This window comes from Chionomys nivalis, chromosome 24 (assembly GCF_950005125.1).
Source record: "Chionomys nivalis chromosome 24, mChiNiv1.1, whole genome shotgun sequence".
Taxonomy (NCBI): Eukaryota; Metazoa; Chordata; class Mammalia; order Rodentia; family Cricetidae; genus Chionomys; species Chionomys nivalis.
Window position 1 is genome coordinate 540,059 of NC_080109.1, and position 19,297 is coordinate 559,355.

A 19,297-nucleotide genomic window follows, 5' to 3' on the forward strand; every position below is an offset into this window, starting at 1 on the left:
GAGGAAGCAGAGATTTGGGTTAAATAGTTTCCTGCAGATCAACAGAGGCAAAGTCCTGACTTGAATTTGGGGGCAGCCTGTACTTCGGCCAATCTGCCGTACACCTCTGTGTCTCAATTGGGGAAATACCTCATTCATTCTTTCTTCTGTTTCTTCTTATAATATACATGAACATCATTAGATTAAATTATTCACTCACTTGAATCTTGGTGTGTGTCCTCTGTGTAAGACACAATGCTGGGAGTAGGTACCTCACAGCAGGAATAATAACAATTCTGAGTAGGATGTGAGCGCCAGGAAAGCTTACAGAAGAGGAATTGACATCCAGTGAGGATGCCACGGAGCGAAATCATTTGAGGAGAATGGAGAGATGGCTCAGTGGGTTAAAGTGTCTCCCATGCAGCCGGAGGTCCTAAGTTCAATGCCCAAAAGCCGTGGAAAGGCAGGTCATGTAGCTCATGCATCTGCAGTCCCGGTGTTCTTAAAGAGGGATTGGAGCAGAGACCTTTCTCCAACAAGGTGAAGGTGATGATGCCTGAAGTTGTCCTCTGACCCCTACATGAGTGCTGTGGCCTGCACACACCTTCTGCATCCACACATACATGCCCATCATATTGATATACAGAAGAAACGTTTGCGCTGGTCTTGGAATTGTGGCACGATTTCAGCAGGTCATGATGAAAGGAAAACCTGACAGGTGGTCAGAAGGGACTGAACAAAGGCCCAGAGGCTCAGAGTGCACTGGGTTCCTGTACGCAGATCTTTGAAGCCCTGCCTTGTGACTCGATTGACAGACATGGAAGGCTTTGGTATCGTGTTAGGATTCATCCTCTTCTGTCCTAAGATCCCCTCATCCTAAATGAGCATTGACTGAATCTCCACAGTAAAGAAGCCCTGAATTGTTCTCTCCTTACCTTATAGATGCTTTGCATTCATTATCTGCATATTATGAACCCAGATAGGACATAAACCCAAAAGTATATTATGCTAGTTTTGAGCTGTTGGAGTACATCTACAGAAATTATCCTCTCACGGTTCTGGGGGCTAGAAATCAGGAATCTGCACTTTCTCTGGGGTTCCTGGGGAGAATGTGCTTCTGGCCTCTGAGCATGTTGTGGTGACTGACAGTCTTGGGCTTTTACTGCTGCTCCTTCATCTGTGTGAATTCTCCTTCCTCTTTCTTAGAAGGCTGCTGTGACTCATCTGGGTTAGCCTGGTTAATCCAGGGCTGTCTTTACATTTCTGAATGCTTTTTCCAAATATGGTAATATTTATAAAACCTGGGGATTAGGACTTGATGCATTTGAGTGACTACTGTTTTAATTCCACTACAAACTCATATACCAGAAACCACACACAGTGATTTGAACACACTGTCTTCTTGGTATTATCCTTGGTATATTATCCTCATCAGTCTAGCTGTGAGCGGTGAAGCCACTGGTGGGTGATGTTTGGGGTGCCTTTCTAACTATGCTGTTTGCTGGAAAGTGAGGTGCACACCTCTTGGATGTTTAAGTTTAGTTACTCCAGACCAGCCCACAAACAGAAGGCGTTAGCAGGAGAGCTGTGGTTGCCGGAAGTGTGGGGGGAGGGTGGTGACAGCCCAGGAGCCTATCACTTAGCTCAAGGGCAGGGGGAGGCGCCTCACAGGCAGATGAGTATTGTCAGCCTGGTTCACATGGTACTTGTGTTCTATGCAGAGAGGATTTGAAAAAACATATTGTGGAGAACAGAGTCAAATCTGCTGTGGATTGCACAGGCACTGGGGAGAGAAAATCACATAGCTTGATATTAGTACTTTGTTTAGCTTTCCGTGGTAGGTTTAAAAGGATTGTTTCTTTATAGACAGGAATAGAAAGCTGTGGAGAAACAGAGGAACAACTTCTACATCCCAGTAGAAATATTTACTATGTGCTTAGATAGGACTGTTGTCAAGAACGGGCAATAAGTTAATATGGCTTATATAACTTATATGGAGGATGTCCCAATACTCTCACAGTGTTTGAACTTAACACTGCCAGTAGCCTTCTAACGCGGCTGAGAGAGGTTCCACAGTGACTGTTTGAGTGCCTTTTGTTGAAAATAATAGTCATTTGGGGAAGGGGTCTCAGTATGTGATAGTGTATTTTAACTTCATACAAAGAGCTTCCTGACATGGCCTGCTGTACACTTATAAATTGGCGTCCTAAACCGCCCCTGAACGTGAGTTTACAGATCCTCCTAACAGTGGAGAAAATGGGCAGGAGGAAATGGCAGGGTTGGGGATGGAAGCCAAGATTTATTTAGTTTTAAAACAAACCTTTTTTACTTTAGTGGTGGTAACTGCTCTTGTTTTTGCATGGTGTAGAGTGAGTCAAATTCCCACCATCACTTTTCCATCTGAAACCTTCACTTGAGGGTGTAGAAAAGGTGTGGAGGGTCTTTTGTGTCTTCCTTGTGTGACCTCTGTGGCTGCTTTCCAGGGTTAGGGGTCTCAGTGTTCTTGCTGTTAATAGTGAGCTCTCCCCAACTGCCCTGCCATGGCTTCTTAGGATTTGAGACTTAGTACTTTTCCAAGGGTCCTACACCACCCAAAAAGCCTTCCCAGTCCCCTTCCATGAAAGGAGTACAGAGGTTTTCTCCTCATATAAAGTTGGTGTGGCTCTTCATCTCCATTGAAGATATGATGCTACTGTTTGTTCCTATCTTTTCAACAAAATAATTTCTTCATTTTCACTTTGAAAAGTTCCAGCTTTAAAATTTCACTCAGGTGTTCCCTTTTAAAAGTGGTGATGCCCAGTACAAGAGATGTGGACTTGGAGGCATGAATACTAGGCTTACATCCCCAACTCCAAGGACTGAAATAAAAATAAAATGTCAGAACGTTACACAAGAGCTTTGCTCCATGCCTGGCAACCAGCGAGTCGTTTTCTGGTTGATTTTTCGATTTGGCATTTGCTATCCTTTGCCGACGCATATCCCGCCCGTGACTTCTTGGATAGGCATAGTACATTCAGTGCTCAAGAATATCAACCCAGCATGTGCAGGAGTTTGCAGTAGATTTTGTTCTCTGCATGGCATTTGTTCATTTCTTATAATTGATTCCTCCAGCTATCGTCAGGAGGTATTTGAATTAGAGTAAAAACATAAGCACATATATGCACCAAAGATATAGGAAAACCAGAAATGGTGACTGAAACTAGGTATAAAGTGCCAAGTCAGAACACCAGATCTGGCTCTGAGAGTCATGGTAAAGGGCAAATCCAGCAACACACACGCCGGAACACACACACACACACTCCCCTACGTAGATGTGCATATGCATGCATTTAGATGATAAATGATAATCTATCTTCTATATAGAAGTCTTATTTCAGCATTTAGAATGTTGAAGAGAGCAGTCTGCAAATTTTATTGAGCGTTTTCTAAATTCAAATGGATTTGTCATTGAAGTTTGTGAGGATCCACACGTGCAGCATGTAGAACAGAATGGTCACTGTGTAACTTGTGGATAATTTCTTAATTCTGTAAGTGAGCATTTTACTACAGAGCAGTTCTCGTCGACATCACTCAGCTGAGCAACACTGAGGTAGTGTTTTTATGGCAGAGCCGGTTACAGTTAAAATGAGCTGTGTGGCCCAGCGCCTTCCAGATTTCTGAAATACGAAGTGTAAGGAACACCCATCTGGTGAATGACTTCATACCCACTCATAGAAGAAGAAAGCTTATTTTTCATGAATTTTAGCATAAAATTAAAATTTATATGGGTCACAGCCAAACATTTTAACCTTAGAGCTTTTCTGCCAAATTTTCTAATATGCCTAGTCATTATTTTTGCATGGAATACTGAAATTAGAAAGTGGTTCTGGTCTTGCTGACTTTGAGAAGGCACAGTGCTGTGTGAACTCTGTCTTTAGTGTCATTGCTTAGAATGGAGTCATACACTGTATGTGTCAGTTTGGTAACAATGAGCCCTTCTGGGCACACTCAGACGGCAGTTTCTTAAGGGTCTTGGCAAAGAGATACTCATTAAAGGTCTGTCCTATCCCTGGGGGAACTACGTAAGCAGGTTTGGTTGTCCTGTGTCAAGAGACATGCTACTGTTGGCATCAGAAATGAAGGCTATGATCTAGTGTCCATCAGGCTATGGGGCAAAGCTGAAGGTTCTATTGTTTTTGATGTCTGTCTCTGTGTCCTTTGTTTGACAGGAACATCTGATTGAGAATGAAGTGTCAATACTGCGCCGAGTGAAACACCCCAACATCATCATGTTGGTCGAGGAGATGGAAACGCCAACTGAGCTCTTTCTAGTGATGGAACTGGTCAAAGTAAGAAGGCAGACAGGTTTCATTGGCGTCAATCTCAGGGCTTGAACTAGTCCGAAAGTATCCTACAGCCTCTTCATCTGTTTCACGGGTGGCCCTTCCTTCATCTACTTTAAACTGCTGTGACCCCCTTCTTATCTAATTGGACTGGACTGTTGACATTTTTCTACATCTGTTTCTGTCCTACAGGGTGGAGATCTCTTTGATGCAATTACTTCTTCAACCAAGTACACAGAGAGAGATGGCAGTGCCATGGTGTACAACCTGGCCAATGCCCTCAGGTACCTGCATGGCCTCAGCATCGTACACAGAGACATCAAGCCTGAGAACCTTCTGGTGAGTTCAGAATCTCTGCTGTTTCGTTTCCAACTCAGGCTTCTGCCCTTTAAAATGATCTCCATGCTGTGAAAACTGTAACACATGAAAAATGACATTAGAGTGTAAACCAGTATCACAGTAATGAACAGAGCACTGGAGGGAAGCAAAAAAAACCAAGTTCAAGCTGACTGGGGTGTTTTGAATGCACCCATAAAATCCTAATGGGTTTTTTTAGTATGAGCATTTTGTTTTCCAGACATTAGAAAATACATTTTCATTTATTTTTGATTCATGTTATGATAATGGAATATATGACATAATTAATGTGTAAAGAGAAATGCTTTTGGATTTGTAAGTCCCGTAGATTGGAGGTCATAATCCTTCTCTCCCTAACATCTTGAACAGTGCCAAGCAGGTACACTGTAGATGTGTGGAGTAATACCTGGTGGTGGCTCTCGGTTACTCAGCTATCCAGAATTTGAATAAAAATCATTATAACTAACCTCAGGCACCACACAAATGATGGTTAAAACGGATATATTGCAATCACCCCAAGGACTTCCTTTTTTCCTTTTAAAATTTTAAAATATTTATTTTTGCTAACCCAGACTGTCAGTTTCTCATTTGGTAATGCTATCCGCTCATATCTTCTTCATCTTGAAGACTAAGTAGCCCCCCTCCTTCCCCTCCCCTCCCCTCCTTTCCCCTTTCCTCCCCTCCCCTCTTTGCAGGAAACAGTTTATTTCCCATCATCTTTCCGTTTTAAGTTTCTGCAACAGAACAGCTATGACTGCTCAGTGGTTGTTCCTCCCCACTCAGTAGCTAGGCAGTGGGAGCTGCAAACAGTCCTCTGTGGTTGGCTGGCACCCCAGTCCTCTGCGGGGACTTCTCAACAGGTGCAGAGGGTGCCTGTTGACCTGCAGACCGGTTTGCCACCTCGGGCTGCACAGCAGTGAGGTCAGGAGTTGGCACAGCCCATTTGTCTTGGCGCTCCTCCTTGGTCAACCTCTCAGCCGCTTCCTTCCTTCCCTTTCCAGCTCTTCAGGACTTCGGTCAGGCATGCCCTTGCCCAGATGCTCTTGGGAGATAGTACCACACGTGGAGAACTTCCTGTACTGTCACCTAGCACCATAGTAGTTCCACAGAGTGGGTTCCTCTGTCGTGTGTGGCAGCAGCATCTCCATAGCATGGGCATCTGTTACACAAAGCATGGCAGGAAGATCGGCATAAGATTGTAAGAGGCCAGCGATCAGCTCCAGATTATGACTCCTCCAGGCTGCCTGGATCTGGTTAGCAAAGGACCCAGGCACAATGTAGCTAACAGTAGAAGTGCTCTGGTAGCAGCAGGAAATGCCAGCACAGCCTGCCAGCTAGCTGTCCTGTGGGAGATGACTCTGATCTGCACAGGATTTCCCATGGCTGAACCACCAGCAGACACTGTCCCAAGTCCTCTTTAGTTTAACATAACACCACCACATTTCTTCTGTAGCCTTGCAGTGCACCTGGAATCAGGATTGCTGTCACTGACATACACTCCTGCTGCAAGGAATTTAAGGACATTTTCCTCATCCATTTTCCTTTATAAGGAAAACTAGGAACAATGCTATATGGACCCCTCCCTGGTATCACAAAAAGGCAGAATTCTTTTCTTACTGGCTTCTGCTTTGAGGTATTTACATAGGTTTAGCACCCACAAAACCCTGATCTGAAATTAGGAAGCATTAAAAAAATGTACTGTGAAAATTAGGCATGGTGGCACATATCTGTAATATAGTGAGTTTGAGGCCAGCCTGGACTGCCAAGTGAGATTCTGTCTCAAAAACAAAGGAGACTTTCTGTGTACCAGCATGTCATCAAGCGGAAAATTCCATACCATGAGATGTCATTTCATACACAAAATAATGTAAAATACTGCATGAATTATTATCTTCCAGCTATGTTTTTAAAGTATATGTAAAACATAAGTGAATTTTGTAGTTGGTGTTGGAGCCCATTCTCTAGATCCTCAGTAGGTTATACTCTAGGATCTGAGACATTGCTTCTGAGTGTTAGTGTTTAAGAGATTGTGACGTGCAATGTTTTCAAGGGTGATCCTGACCTCTGAATTCTGGCATTGAGATGACCCTGTCTTAGCTTCCTGAGAGGCTAGGACTGTAGGTGTGGGTACCTCCATCCTTGGTCCCAGAAATTTGTGTGTGTCCAGGGTGCTAAGGATTTAACCTGAGGCCTGGCTTATGCTAGGAGGCACTCTATCACGGAGCTATGCCAAAGCCACTCAGTCTCAAAATTTGAATACTGCTTCTAGGTATTCAGTGTGTGGATAATGTGTAACACTGATGTCTCCAACCTCTGTCTCAAAGATAATCAGGAAATCTGATTGGAGTTTTTCTTCTGCTCTAAATGTGTTTTTTTTCTCCTAAATCTGCATTAGGGGCCTGGTGGTGCCCACAGGGGATGGCGATAGTTAGAGCTAATGGTTGATGTAGCCAGGCTGTGGGGTCAGACTCCAGAAATGGTAACATACACATGTCCCAGCAGCATGTGTGCCAGCATGGAAGACCAAATCACTTGGCATCGGCCCGAGGAGAAAGTGTCATTGAAGCACTAAAAGTAAATGCCCCCTGTGTCTCTCGCTCTCTTCCTCTCTGAGAACTAATTCAGTTCTTAGTCAGCAGGGCATCTGACACCTGATTTGCATCCCGTTCTCTGGCAGCGCTGTCATAACTTAGAGCCCTGCCAGGGCAGATGTATGAGTCGTGTGTCAGGGAGCATGGAGGTGGCCGTTAGTGCTGTGAGTTACAGCCCAGGGGTGCCCTGCCATAGTTAACTGTGGGAAACTAGTGATAAATTCAGGGTTTCCAGGAGTTCTGGGAACGGGAGAGAAGAGGTGTGGTTTCTCATAGTTGATGTCCTTCTAAATCATTGCGCTGGCATTTTATTTAGAGAGCATAAGGGATTCACTTTGGATGCGGGACCTGCATTTCTCACATTTTTTAGCTGTGCACTCTGGCAGCCATTTGACAGAGCAGCTCTCAGTGTGAGCTGGGCCATTGAGAGCGGCGGGGCTGGGGTTTCACAGTTGTTTAAATTCAAACTCTGCACATGAGGCTGCCTGGGTTTTGGCATTGCTTATGTACAGAACCCATTGCATGGTGGTTTAGTGTGACGATGAGGGGTCCTGGCTGCAAAGCCTGCTTGGTAGCTTAAACTGAGTTCCACCTGCCTCAGTTTCCTTGTCTGAAAAATGCAGGTAGCAGTTCTTTTTCTGTTTGGCCAGTGTGGTCCCCATTCCAAGTCTAATGGTGTGCTTGAGAGAATATTTAAATCTGCGAAGTTCCCGAGGCTATCAGTAACTGCCAGGAAGCTTTAGGATCTGGTATTCTTCATTTGTCTCTTTGTGACAGTCATTTCCCCTCCCTCTCTCCTTCCCTTCCAGGCCATGTGCAGGCTAGGCAAGCTCTCCACCTCTGAGCTCTGCCCCAGCTGTACATTCAAATTCATAAAGCAGTGTCTCTCTGCCATATAGATACACAGTGCTGTTTAATTTTCCTTATAGAGTTAAAGAGAATCTCCTGCTAAGATTGAAAGGTTATTAATGTTTTATGTATTTTCTTCTGCATTGGGAGGAGATGATTCAGATAAATCACTGTTATTTCCTACTTCTCTGTCCAAGTCATACTTTTCATGTTTAACCATGAGTACCACTTGTCCAGACAACTCGGCAGATAGAGGCTACTCACTCCTTTTCTGTCTGTATGTGTCTGACTCTGAGTTCTGTGGGGGATGTGGAAATGTGGCTTCTGGGACTGTCTGACAACAACCTCCCAGCACCCCTAGGTGTTTTTAAATGGAGTATTTAAAATAAACACAGTTTTATAAAAACAGCACCTAATGAGTTGTAAAAATAAAATAACAGTAACATTAGTGAAATTTTGACTCATGATATAGACATTTAGGAAATCATGCTTATAAGTATTCTTATCACCACAGTTTCTTAGGGAATTTGGTTCTAATGTTTGGGTTTCAGTAAATGCACCATAAATCCTAACTCCAATTATATTAGATTGTTCTCATTAATGTTTACATTAAACACTCTGGGTGGAAAGCTGTCCTATGTGGTGTGACTAAGAATCTCGACTCTGTGGCTTCAAGCTAGATCATTTATATATTATAGTATGTTTCTGCTGTGTTGTGAGGTTCACACAGAGGGATGAATACTTCAGAGGGGCTCAAAATCATCACGGTTACTCCTTTGACTCTCTAAAGTCATGAAGATGTGCATGAGTGGTGTGCCAACATGAAATATACGTCCGTAGCTTGGGAGAAACTGTTTATCCCAAAGGAAGAAGTGCTCTGTCGCAGAGGAAGCTACGCAGGAAAGGGAGGTGGGCCATCAGGGGCCTTCAGAATGCCTGTAAGGCTTAGACAACATGTCTCTTGATGACTGCCTAAGCCAGTCCGCTCAGTGGATGCTTCTGTTAACTGCTATGTTGAGGAAACAGCACTTTCTAAATATCTCCCCTTCCAGAGTTTATAGTGGATGAAATGAAAGTCCAGTTCAGTAGTAAAACACGAGGAAAAACACATAGTCTAAAAAATATAAGAATGAGACTTATATATTGATTTGGTCTGTGCAGTTATTTTTTTGAAATTTGTTGAAATTTGGTTCTTTCAAATGGACATATAAGAGACAGCATAGACTGGCCAGTTTTGGATTATGCAGCCAACCCCAAGTTAACTACTTACATGCCCACTGACTTCTGAAACTGGCTACTTGTAATATTTCTAGGTTTTTATATCTTAAGGAAGGTTTGCTTGACTATAAGGTAAATCTTTCTCAATTATGTGGCCATTGTAAATGCATGGATATGTCTACAAGTATAAGAAATATCAAGGAGGAGGTAAAGGTAATTCAGTACTGCTCAAAGCGAGCCCTGTTAAGGCTGGGGCATTGGAGTTCATGTACAGTTCTAACTTTGAAAAACTATATAATATGATCAATAACTCTCATGGTAAATATTTGTTGAAAATAATATTAGCTACATGTCATTTTATTATGAGTATGTACCATAATTTATTTAACTACCAGTCAGCCGATTGGTTGACTCTGTGTTTAAAAATTATAAATGTGAGCCTGGCAGTGGTGGCGCACGCCTTTAATCCCAGCACTCAGGAGGCAGAGGCAGGCGGATCTCTGCGAGTTCGAGGCCAGCCTGGTCTACAAGAGCTAGTTCCGGGACAGGCACCAAAGCTACAGAGAAACCCTGTCTCGAAAAAAAACAACAACAAAAAAATTATAAATGCAGACTTTAAGAGATATGTATAATGTTTGGGTCTTTCTGTTCCCTTTGAATAGATTTAGTTGTAGATTTATTGGGCAAAGTTCCTGTTTTTCTGTTCCTTTCGAATAGATTCTTGGTTGTAGATTTTTTGGGGCAAAGTTCCTGTTTAGATTCATGCTGATTTCGATTCCAAAGTGCATTTTCTTTTTAAGCTTCTGAGTTTTTTTCAAGTAATATTTATATTTTAGGTTCAGGGTTTATCTGTGGTAGGGCTACTGTTAGCATAACTAGACAACTGAGTTCAACCCTCACCACCAAACATGGGGCCAAAATAGAGCACATAATACTCCTATTTCATCAGCTGCCCAGAAGACAAGTCAGCAGCCTCTGAAGAAACATGCAAGCCTCTTAAATAAACTCCCCTTCTCTGTCCGCTCCAGTATTTTAAGAACGACATTAAGCACTAAATGCAGGTCAGTTCCTTTCCTGCTGGCTTTGGGGCCTTGTCTTGCCATATCAGCAGCCCTTAGTACCTGGCTGCTTCTGTAAGCAAGTGCAGGGTTTATCAGAATCTGCAAAGACAGAAAATAGCATTGTTCCAATTTCACACAGTTGAATATCTCTGAAGAGATATCTCGACCCTTTAAATCTATGGTACTCTTACCAGAAGAACTTTCTTCAGGTGTTACTCACAGTTGTGGTAGGGGGAAAAAGTGATTGTTGGCTTGTTTTTGTTTCAGGTGTGCGAATATCCGGATGGGACCAAGTCTTTGAAACTGGGAGACTTTGGACTGGCAACAGTGGTTGAAGGCCCTTTGTACACAGTCTGTGGCACACCAACTTACGTGGCCCCAGAAATCATTGCTGAAACAGGGTGAGGTTCTGTTGGTCTTGGATCACACTTTGACATGAGTGAGAAGGCACGTAAGTTATCCTAGCTGCTTTGTGCTCAGTGTGTCCTGTGAAGAAAGCCTGGGAAGCAGAGACGTGTGACATAAACCATGACCTTAATGTTAAAAAATAGCTTGGTCTTATCTGGCCAAGAGCCCTAGGCCTGTACTTCTGTCCTTAGGTCAGTGTCGGGGGTGGGGGACAGTGGTCACTGTGGTTAGATTGAGAGGAAACAGATGGCTTTTTCAGAGGACAGCTCCTATGTGACAGTAACAGACGCCGTACCTCAGGAGTGTGGCACGTGCTCAGAAGATCTGCCATTACGTACTCTCCCTCACTGTTTTCCAGTTATGGCCTGAAGGTGGATGTTTGGGCAGCTGGCGTGATTACATACATACTTCTCTGTGGATTCCCACCATTCCGGAGGTAATTATATTTGAATTATAAATTCTCAGACACTGAACTCCTGGCAGAAAGGACTGTAAGCTTGTGAATAAAATTCACAAATAAAATTCACAGCTGAAAATGATATAAATACACCTTTTGCTGTTTATCTTAATTTGTAGCCTACTAATGCAAACTCATGTTTTTTCTTTGGTGTTTTGGTGTGTGTGTGTGTGTATGTATATATGTAAATTGTGCTTGAACACAGGGATCATGCCTGCATACTCTGCCTCTGAGCTGTTCCTAGCCTGACCATACTTCAAATATGAGGTCTTTGCTTTGAGTGTGAACCTCTGAGTTCTTTGGCTGCTCTTCATGAAGTCTGTACCTAACACAGACTCTAGACTTTGCAGCTTCTTGTTATAAAGAAGGAGACAATTAAAGATTTCTGAGTAGAAACCAGAATCATCCAGGTATCCTTCTTTAAGTCCTTGGTGTGGGTATTTTACTTAATTTGAGAGCAGTGTTTTAAACTACTTGATTTTTATATAAAATTTCTAAAGCACTCAACTTGCTTCTTGCAAAACCAGAAACTCTTTCTGGTAGTTCTAGTCACACACATAGCATTTATTAACTGAGAGATAAGAGTTACAGAAAACCCCGGCATCCGCTGGCCTGGAAAGAAACAGCTGACACTTGGCAGCCACTTGCTGACCCGGTGGGAACAGAGGTGAACACAGGCATGCTTCAGGCTGGCTAACCCAGTCATCCGTCCGGGGCTGAGCCAGCCACATTGGCTGCAGCTCTTTTGATCTGTTTCAACAACTGCTCGGGCAGGTTCAGGCTTTGAAGCAGAGCTACATCTGCTAGTGCCCCACCCCCCACTCCGTCTGGTGAGCAGCTACCTCCGGTGAGCCAGGAAATGCACAAGCATCGTCCTTGATGCTGCCGCGGTTTACTCCATTTCTGCTGTTGTAAGGAACTTCCGCAAACTATGTGGCTTATTGACAGTGGAAGCTTATTCTCACAGTGCTGGAGGCCAGGAGGTTCAAGACCAAAGCACCAGCAGGCTTGGTGTCTGGTAAGGACCTACCTCCTGACCCATGTGCAGACATCTTTGTGCAAATTCACACAGCAGAAGGGAAAAGGTGACCTCTAGGAACTTCTTACTGTCTTACCTTTTTGTAAATGATGTTGTGGTTTGAGTTCAAGGCTTCATGCTAGGCAAACACTCTACCACTGAACGATATCCTCTCTAGGGACCTTCGCAGCAACACTACAGTTGTTTTCATGAAGGCTTCTGCCCTCACTACTCTGGCTGTGTCCCCAAAGCCCACCTCCTAATGTCGTCCAGGTGAGGATTAGGATTCCCCATTAGGAGTTTTGAGGCATACCCCATAGAGTTTAAGTGTTGTATTGGGTCAGCAAATGAAAATAGTTTATCCTATCTCTCCTAACATTTGTCAAGAAAACTTCCTGGAAAAAGAAAGTTTAGATTTTTTTTTCTTTAAATTCTCACATCTTCAGTTTGTGTTGAACAGTGGTTTAATTGATAATTGCTATGAGCAGACCACACAGAAATGTTAGTCTACTCTTGAAGAGCTGGTATAGAGACATGGAGCACAGAATAATGACCAAACCAAATGATTGGGTGTCCGTGACTGATTCAGTGCTGGCTACGCATAAAATACATGGGAAAAGGCAGAAATGAGGGGAGCTAGTCAAATGTAGAAAGATGGTGTGTTTTTGCTAACATATGATATCTGGACCAGTTAACATGGAGTTCCTCTTAATGATTTTTTTTATTCAAGTTGATATCAAAGAAACGGGATTTGAGGGAATCAGAATTAGGGAATGTATGCTCACAACTCCCTCTAGTGTTTATAGTTTCTGATGCAGCCAGGGAGAGTTGCATTTTTATTGTTGTGAAAGTGGGTTCAAGTTGGATGTCACTATCACTGGTGGGCAGCAGCAGCTTTGTGAGCCGGAGAGGTAGGTCGGGCTCTTTAGGACAGCCCACTGCGTTCTGAAGGGGCCGCCTAGTGTCTATCCCCCCTCGGTATCTCACTTTTATGTTTCAAGAAAATGTTTTTCCTCTCCGCTGGTGAGAGATCTGTGACATCAGACACTTATAGAAGCATCTTCAAAGCACAACCATAAGGCAGATTTCACAACCTACTTTTAGATTAAAAAAATATGGAAAATTAAGTATGTAGCGGCTTAAATGATTATTGTCTAGCATGGATGGCATAATCTTGTGTATCTAGGGCTGGGGAGGGAGCTCACTTGGTTGGTAGAGGGCTTTGTAACACATGAAGCCCTTGGTGCAATCCCAAGCACTACATAAAACCCAGAACAACAGTGCATGCCTATAATCCCAGCACACAGGACATGGAATCAATGAAGATACTCAGTTCAAAGCCATCCTTGACTCTGTAGCAAGTTTAAAGCCATGCTGGGCTACATGAGACACTGTCTCAAAAAAAAATAATAAATAAAAATAAAGCAACAACTATATACATATATCTCCATATTAAAGTCCTTTAAATAAGCACTCCAGAATGCTTTGTCTTATACAAAGTGTGCCTTTAACTGAAAGCTTTTGAACTGAATTGTTACCTGGAATTCACTCTTTCAGTGTCTCTAATGGCAGCACCATTCTTCTTTCAAAGCCTTTGGGTTTTAGTTCTAGCTTGATTTTTTTGTTGTTGTTGTTCTTAGTTCTTGAGCTTGATCCTCCTGCCCCCGCACCTCGAAATCAGCCTCATCTTCACAAAGACTGGTTTTCAGAGATATCCCAAAGGTTCCTGAGGAAGAATACGCTATAGCTGCTGACTAAAGCATCTGTAAAGTTGTTCCCAGATTCTTGAACATTCCCTCTTAGCCTTCACCTCACCCTGGTTCTCTCTGTCATTCTTCCATAGCGGGTGTTGCCTGTGAAATAACTTAGCGACATTATCACGGTGTCCTTTTTGAACCTTTTGTCATCTGTCACTGAAAGAGGGACTGTCTTCTTAATCGACTGTTCTACACACGCAGCCCCTTCATCTAAGGGATACAGTGTCTTAGAATAGAAAAGCAGCCCAAAGCAGCTTCACCAGACCTTGTGGTGTAAATGGCGTGATGAACCCCGTGTGGATGCGGACAGGGCAGCTGTTTGTACCTGACTACCAGGCATGACAGACTGTCTGCAAGGGCTGCTCCTCTACTGGGCGCATAGCTCTGGTGGTTGATAGCCTTGCTCCTCGGGCCAGATTCTAACTGTTAAGCGCTCTATGGTCCTTTTTGCTGAGTTTGACTGTATTGCTTGAGTCCTTAGATGCTGTACATGGCTGTTGCAGATGGATTCCAGCTTTTAGCTCTGTATTGGCTAAATGATGAAGTTAACATAAGCTACCTTTGTTTGACTCCAGGAAAAAACAGGGGAGGTGACTAGAGTAACAGGAACAGTTTTGAGAGTAGGCTTTTTAAATATGTCTTCTTCTAACACCGTCTGGTGTGCTCTGTAACTGTAGAATCCCACTATGTTCCTCAGTGTAGTTTTCACTCATTTTATGGAGCACTGAACTGATCGCAGCAGGGCAAAGGAGAGAGAGCATTGTGTGTGCGCACTCACTTCCCAGGCGAGCAGTGATGCCCTTTGGCCTTCAGTGTGAGCCGGCAGGTGTCTCACAAGTACTTCCCTTGACTATAACAGGCAGTCGTGCCATGAGACAGACCTAGATCGTTCTAGGTACCGCCCTAAGTGATCTGTTTCTAAGGACTCCATGCTTTGTGCCCTTCGAGAAGGTGGAAACCCAAACCCTAAAAGCATGGCAGAGAAATTCTAAGAAATTTGCATTTTTCCAGGCGATTCCTGACTTGTCCTTCTGAATTTTAATTTTAATCCTAACAGCATATTCTAAGTTTTCTGTTGGGGCCTGTGGTGAACCAAGAAAGCTAAGCATGCTTCCTGTTTCTAGTCCTGTCTTCACCACATATGGGAACACCCCACATCCAAAATCTTTCCCTCCAGTGTTGTCACTGGCACCTTCCATCAACTGTTGAGTGCCAGCATTTATTAGACACCCTGTGTGTTTGCGGAAGGGCCAAGCAGCACGGGTTGAAAGACGCCCACTTGAGAGCATCCAGAGTGTTTTGCCTTGACTGAGAAAACCTAACTAGTGTCTCTGAATATGTTCTTTCTGAGACCGAGCACAAAGAAAGTTGAATGGTGGTGGGGAACAAATTAAGGTCATTTTAAAAATCTAGATTCTGAACTCCATCTGATTTTCAGTAATCTTGGTGTTTTATTGAATAGTGGAAAAAGAAAGGTTTAGTGGAGGCTGCTTTTTTACTGTTAGAGGCATGAGCAATGACAAAACTGCCATCCTTTTCCAAGGGTTTCCATTATTTATAATTTCTGGTTTTATTGTAATATATATGCACGTATGTATGCATGTGTATAAAGATCTCCTTTATATACATATATATATATACACATACATATATATATCTTATGTGTATAGAGGAGATATACAGTGTATATGCACATGCACACACGCGCGCACACACACACACCTCTTCCGGAGATGAGCCCTGGCTATGTTACTTTGGTTGATTTTGAACCTCTGGGCTCAAGTGATAATATTGCTTCAGCTCTCCAAGTATCTGGTACTGCGGGGGCATACCCTAACACCTGGCTTTCATTTTAACCATTTATACGCACACTTTGTGGGGCATTGAGCACCATTTGCACCATCCGTTGCTGGAACTTTTCCATCTTTTTAAACTGAAACTCGGTTTGGGTTCCCAGGCCTAAGAGGGGTCCTTTGGCTCATTGTCTAGAAGGAAAAGTTTGCTGTCACCATGCAGCTATGATACACAGCTGAGCAATGAGACACCCAAGCCAAGTGCCTCACTTCTTCCTGTTGCTCAGACTCTTAGTGACCCTATTTTTTTTTTTTTTCTATTTCCTTTTCACTAGTGAGAACAACCTCCAGGAAGATCTCTTCGACCAGATCTTGGCTGGGAAACTGGAGTTTCCAGCCCCCTACTGGGACAACATTACAGATTCTGCCAAGGTACTGTATAGGGCTCTTCCTGTGTACACTGCAGGGCCTTGCATGTGGGGCTGAGCAGCCCCAGCTTGGGGCTCCAGAAACTTGACTTTTAATGTGTGGTCTTTTTGTAAGTTTGATCTACAGTATATATAGTCTGAAGTCCCTAACTAGATTGCTCTTCTAATCTCTATAAACATTGCCTTTTTAAAAAGAACTGTATGTTGGGTACTCATCAGAATGTGAGAAAGAATTAATAAGTGATGAAAGGGAAAATATTGCAATATTTTACTGTGGAGTGAAGATAAAGACCGGAAGTCTTAAGAGAGCCAATCTTAGTTCTGCAGATTCAAGGGAGACTTCTCGTGTACTGTGCTGACATTGGCAGTAGGTCTGTGCCATGTCTCACATCACTCAAAGTGTGGGGAGTTGGCTCCGTGCTCCAGTGACTGAGCTGCTATGTTAGCTTTTGATTCTGTATTTATGCTGGAATTACCCTCTTTCTCCTCTGTGGTCTTCTTCCCCTTCCCTTTCCTCCCCTTTCTCCCTTTTCCAGGAATTAATTAGTCAAATGCTTCAGGTAAATGTTGAAGCTCGCTGCACTGCAGGAGAAATTCTGAGTCACCCCTGGGTGTCTGTAAGTACCCACATTCCAGGGAATGAATGAATTTGTTCTGTATGGTCAGCATGCTTCCTTGCCATGTGTTTTGCACGGACATAAATGAGCATTTAACTTCTATAGCAGATGAAATGTCTGTTTTAATGATGAGGCAGCTGGGGGAAGGTGACTGGTACCAGAGCTCCCATCTGTGTCCGTCTTTCTGTGGTCTGGAAGGAGAGACAGTCTCTTCCAGAGGCGGCAGAGAAGATGTGGTGTTCATCACATGTCCCCTCAGGGCAAACATGGTGAACTTGAGGGCAACTCACTGTATACCTCCTCCATCCTGCAGACTGTTTCCCTGGGCTGAGTGACAGGTAGAGGAGATGCCACAACTCTTTGTGAGAATTACACTACCAGCTGAAGGACGTTTGTGTTGGGGATTGAACTTGAGCCTTGAGCATGTAGCATGGTCTTAAGAAATGGGTCAAACATTAGGCTCAAGGCCCATTCCCTCTTCAGCCTGCCATGTAACCGGAGCTACAGCAAGGCATTTAATCAAATTCTTGATTAAAATAATACACTGTTAATGTTTATATTTCCGTGGGACGACTTGTGTTAGATTTGCACTGGAAGAGGAATGCCATCGTTTGCTTCAGAGGTGGAGTAGATGGTGTAATATCTCTCTGAAGGCTTGAGGCGCATTGCCATGCGGAGTAACAGTACAGGATTTTGTGTGTCTCTGCCACACTGAGGATGGGGCAACAATTACTTTCAAAAGAACTGAACTCCTATTCTAACTAAGAGGAGCCTGTTCAGGAAGACAGCCTTAGATTGATGGTGGGGAAGGGTGGTAGCTGTTGAAGAACAGTTGGAGTGTTAAGGATCCCGCATCAACTGTATTTGGGTTTTTCCCCCTCTGTAGGATGACGCATCCCAGGAGAATAATATGCAAGCTGAGGTTACAGGTAAACTAAAACAGCACTTTAATAATGCGCTCCCCAAACAGAACAGCACCACCACGGGGGTCTCTGTTATCATGGTAAGTGGGACACAGAGCTCTGGGGGCATCTGGCCTGGCTGCTCAGCGGGAGTTGTCGTCTGAGCTAGATAGTCGGGGTTCCGCTCATGGAAGCTGGTGTCTTCCATGTTCCTGTTTTCATGGGAGGATGGACTGGCATGTGAAGGGTGCTTTCGAGGACTCCTGGACTCTGCATGGCAGGGTAGCAGCTGGTAGGTGGCAGGGAAGCCACAGTGGTAGGTGGTGCAAGGGAGCTCCCGGACATGGGACTTCCAGGGCGTTGCCTCCCCCTCATACCTGCTTTACATCTAGGGAGAAATCACCAGCCAGCCCTGGCAGGATGCACCCTGCAAGGCAGTAAGGCCCTGCCTCGTCTAGGCTTATGATTGTTTGACATGTGATTTCTTTGGAACTTGGGATAAAAAAAAAATAGTTGGTGTATTTTTAAAGCCATAAAAGAATACTTTTTTTAAAAATTAATTTTTCATGCTTAAAATTTTATATAAAAAAGTAACAATGACCCAATTTTTGTACTTCTTCCAAAATACTTGAGGCCACATATCTAAGTATTTAAGCACAGAAAATGAAAAGTAACATTAAGGGAAACCAAAAGAAAATATAGAACAGAAAAATAAAACACAAGCGAGGTCATTAATCTCCAGCTCTGGCTGCCCAGGCTTGAGCTGTTGAGAAGTGGGGCTGGGAGTGGCTCTGAGCATCTCCCACCTGCTGCTCAGCCAGGGCATCTCCAGCAGCAGCTGTCCACTCACAGCAGACAGCAGGGCCAGGGGCATAGACACCGGAGTCACCCTCTCCCGAGGGGCTGGTGACTGCAATGGGCCTTCTCAGCAGAACAGCCTCTCTGTTTTCCCACACTACAGGGAAATGGACTTGTTCTCACTGCTCCATGCAGTCTAGGAGCGTCAGGGAGATGTGGGAGTCCAGGAAGGCACACACTGCATGTACCCCTTACAGACATGACCGGAAGGCACACATTGCATGTACCCCTTACAGACATGACCATTCTGCAGTTGGTTAAGCACCTCCTACATGCCGTTCCTTTCCTCCAGGGAGGCTAAGCTCATTTGGTAGGCCCCTTCCATCGTCCTTGTAGCTTCCTATGCGCCATGCTGGGAATTGTGTGCTCCGTCTTCCCGTGCACAGCTCGAGTCTACAAACTGGACTTTGTGCCGTCTTGCAGGATGGAAAGAGTGGAGTTACGGTATTTCTTTCCACTATAGCAATGTTTTACCGAAAACCTGAGAAAGTCTGAGATGAACTGGCTTCACTGAGTTGAAAAGAACCATCACTGATGAGCTGGCAACAGGAGGACCCTTCCCAGGGATTGTATTTTGAGACCTACCCCATGAGCAGAATCAGTATGCATCTGTGCCATGCATGGTGTTATAGGCAGCTTCTGTGGAAATGGAAAAAGAAAACCCTTCAGAGTCAGCATTTGT

The 19,297-nt window shown here is 43.9% G+C and overlaps 1 protein-coding gene across 9 annotated transcripts in view; it reads left to right on the plus strand.

The window, feature by feature from the left end:
- The window catches only part of Dclk2 (doublecortin like kinase 2), a 117,986-nt gene that overhangs the window by 91,942 nt on the left and 6,747 nt on the right, over positions 1 to 19,297 (plus strand). For 8 of the 9 annotated variants that reach the window (XR_009056269.1, XR_009056270.1, XM_057756742.1 and 5 more), the window contains 7 exons: positions 4,188 to 4,307; positions 4,494 to 4,640; positions 10,645 to 10,778; positions 11,144 to 11,221; positions 16,146 to 16,242; positions 16,775 to 16,855; positions 17,742 to 17,858. Coding sequence is in view for 7 of the 9 variants with exons in the window: in XM_057756742.1 (XP_057612725.1) it covers positions 4,188 to 4,307; positions 4,494 to 4,640; positions 10,645 to 10,778; positions 11,144 to 11,221; positions 16,146 to 16,242; positions 16,775 to 16,855; positions 17,742 to 17,858 (774 nt within the window). In the remaining 2 variants the exon portion in view is untranslated. The remainder of the gene's footprint in view (positions 1 to 4,187; positions 4,308 to 4,493; positions 4,641 to 10,644; positions 10,779 to 11,143; positions 11,222 to 16,145; positions 16,243 to 16,774; positions 16,856 to 17,741; positions 17,859 to 19,297) is intronic. The other variant, XM_057756748.1, reaches the window with a different exon arrangement.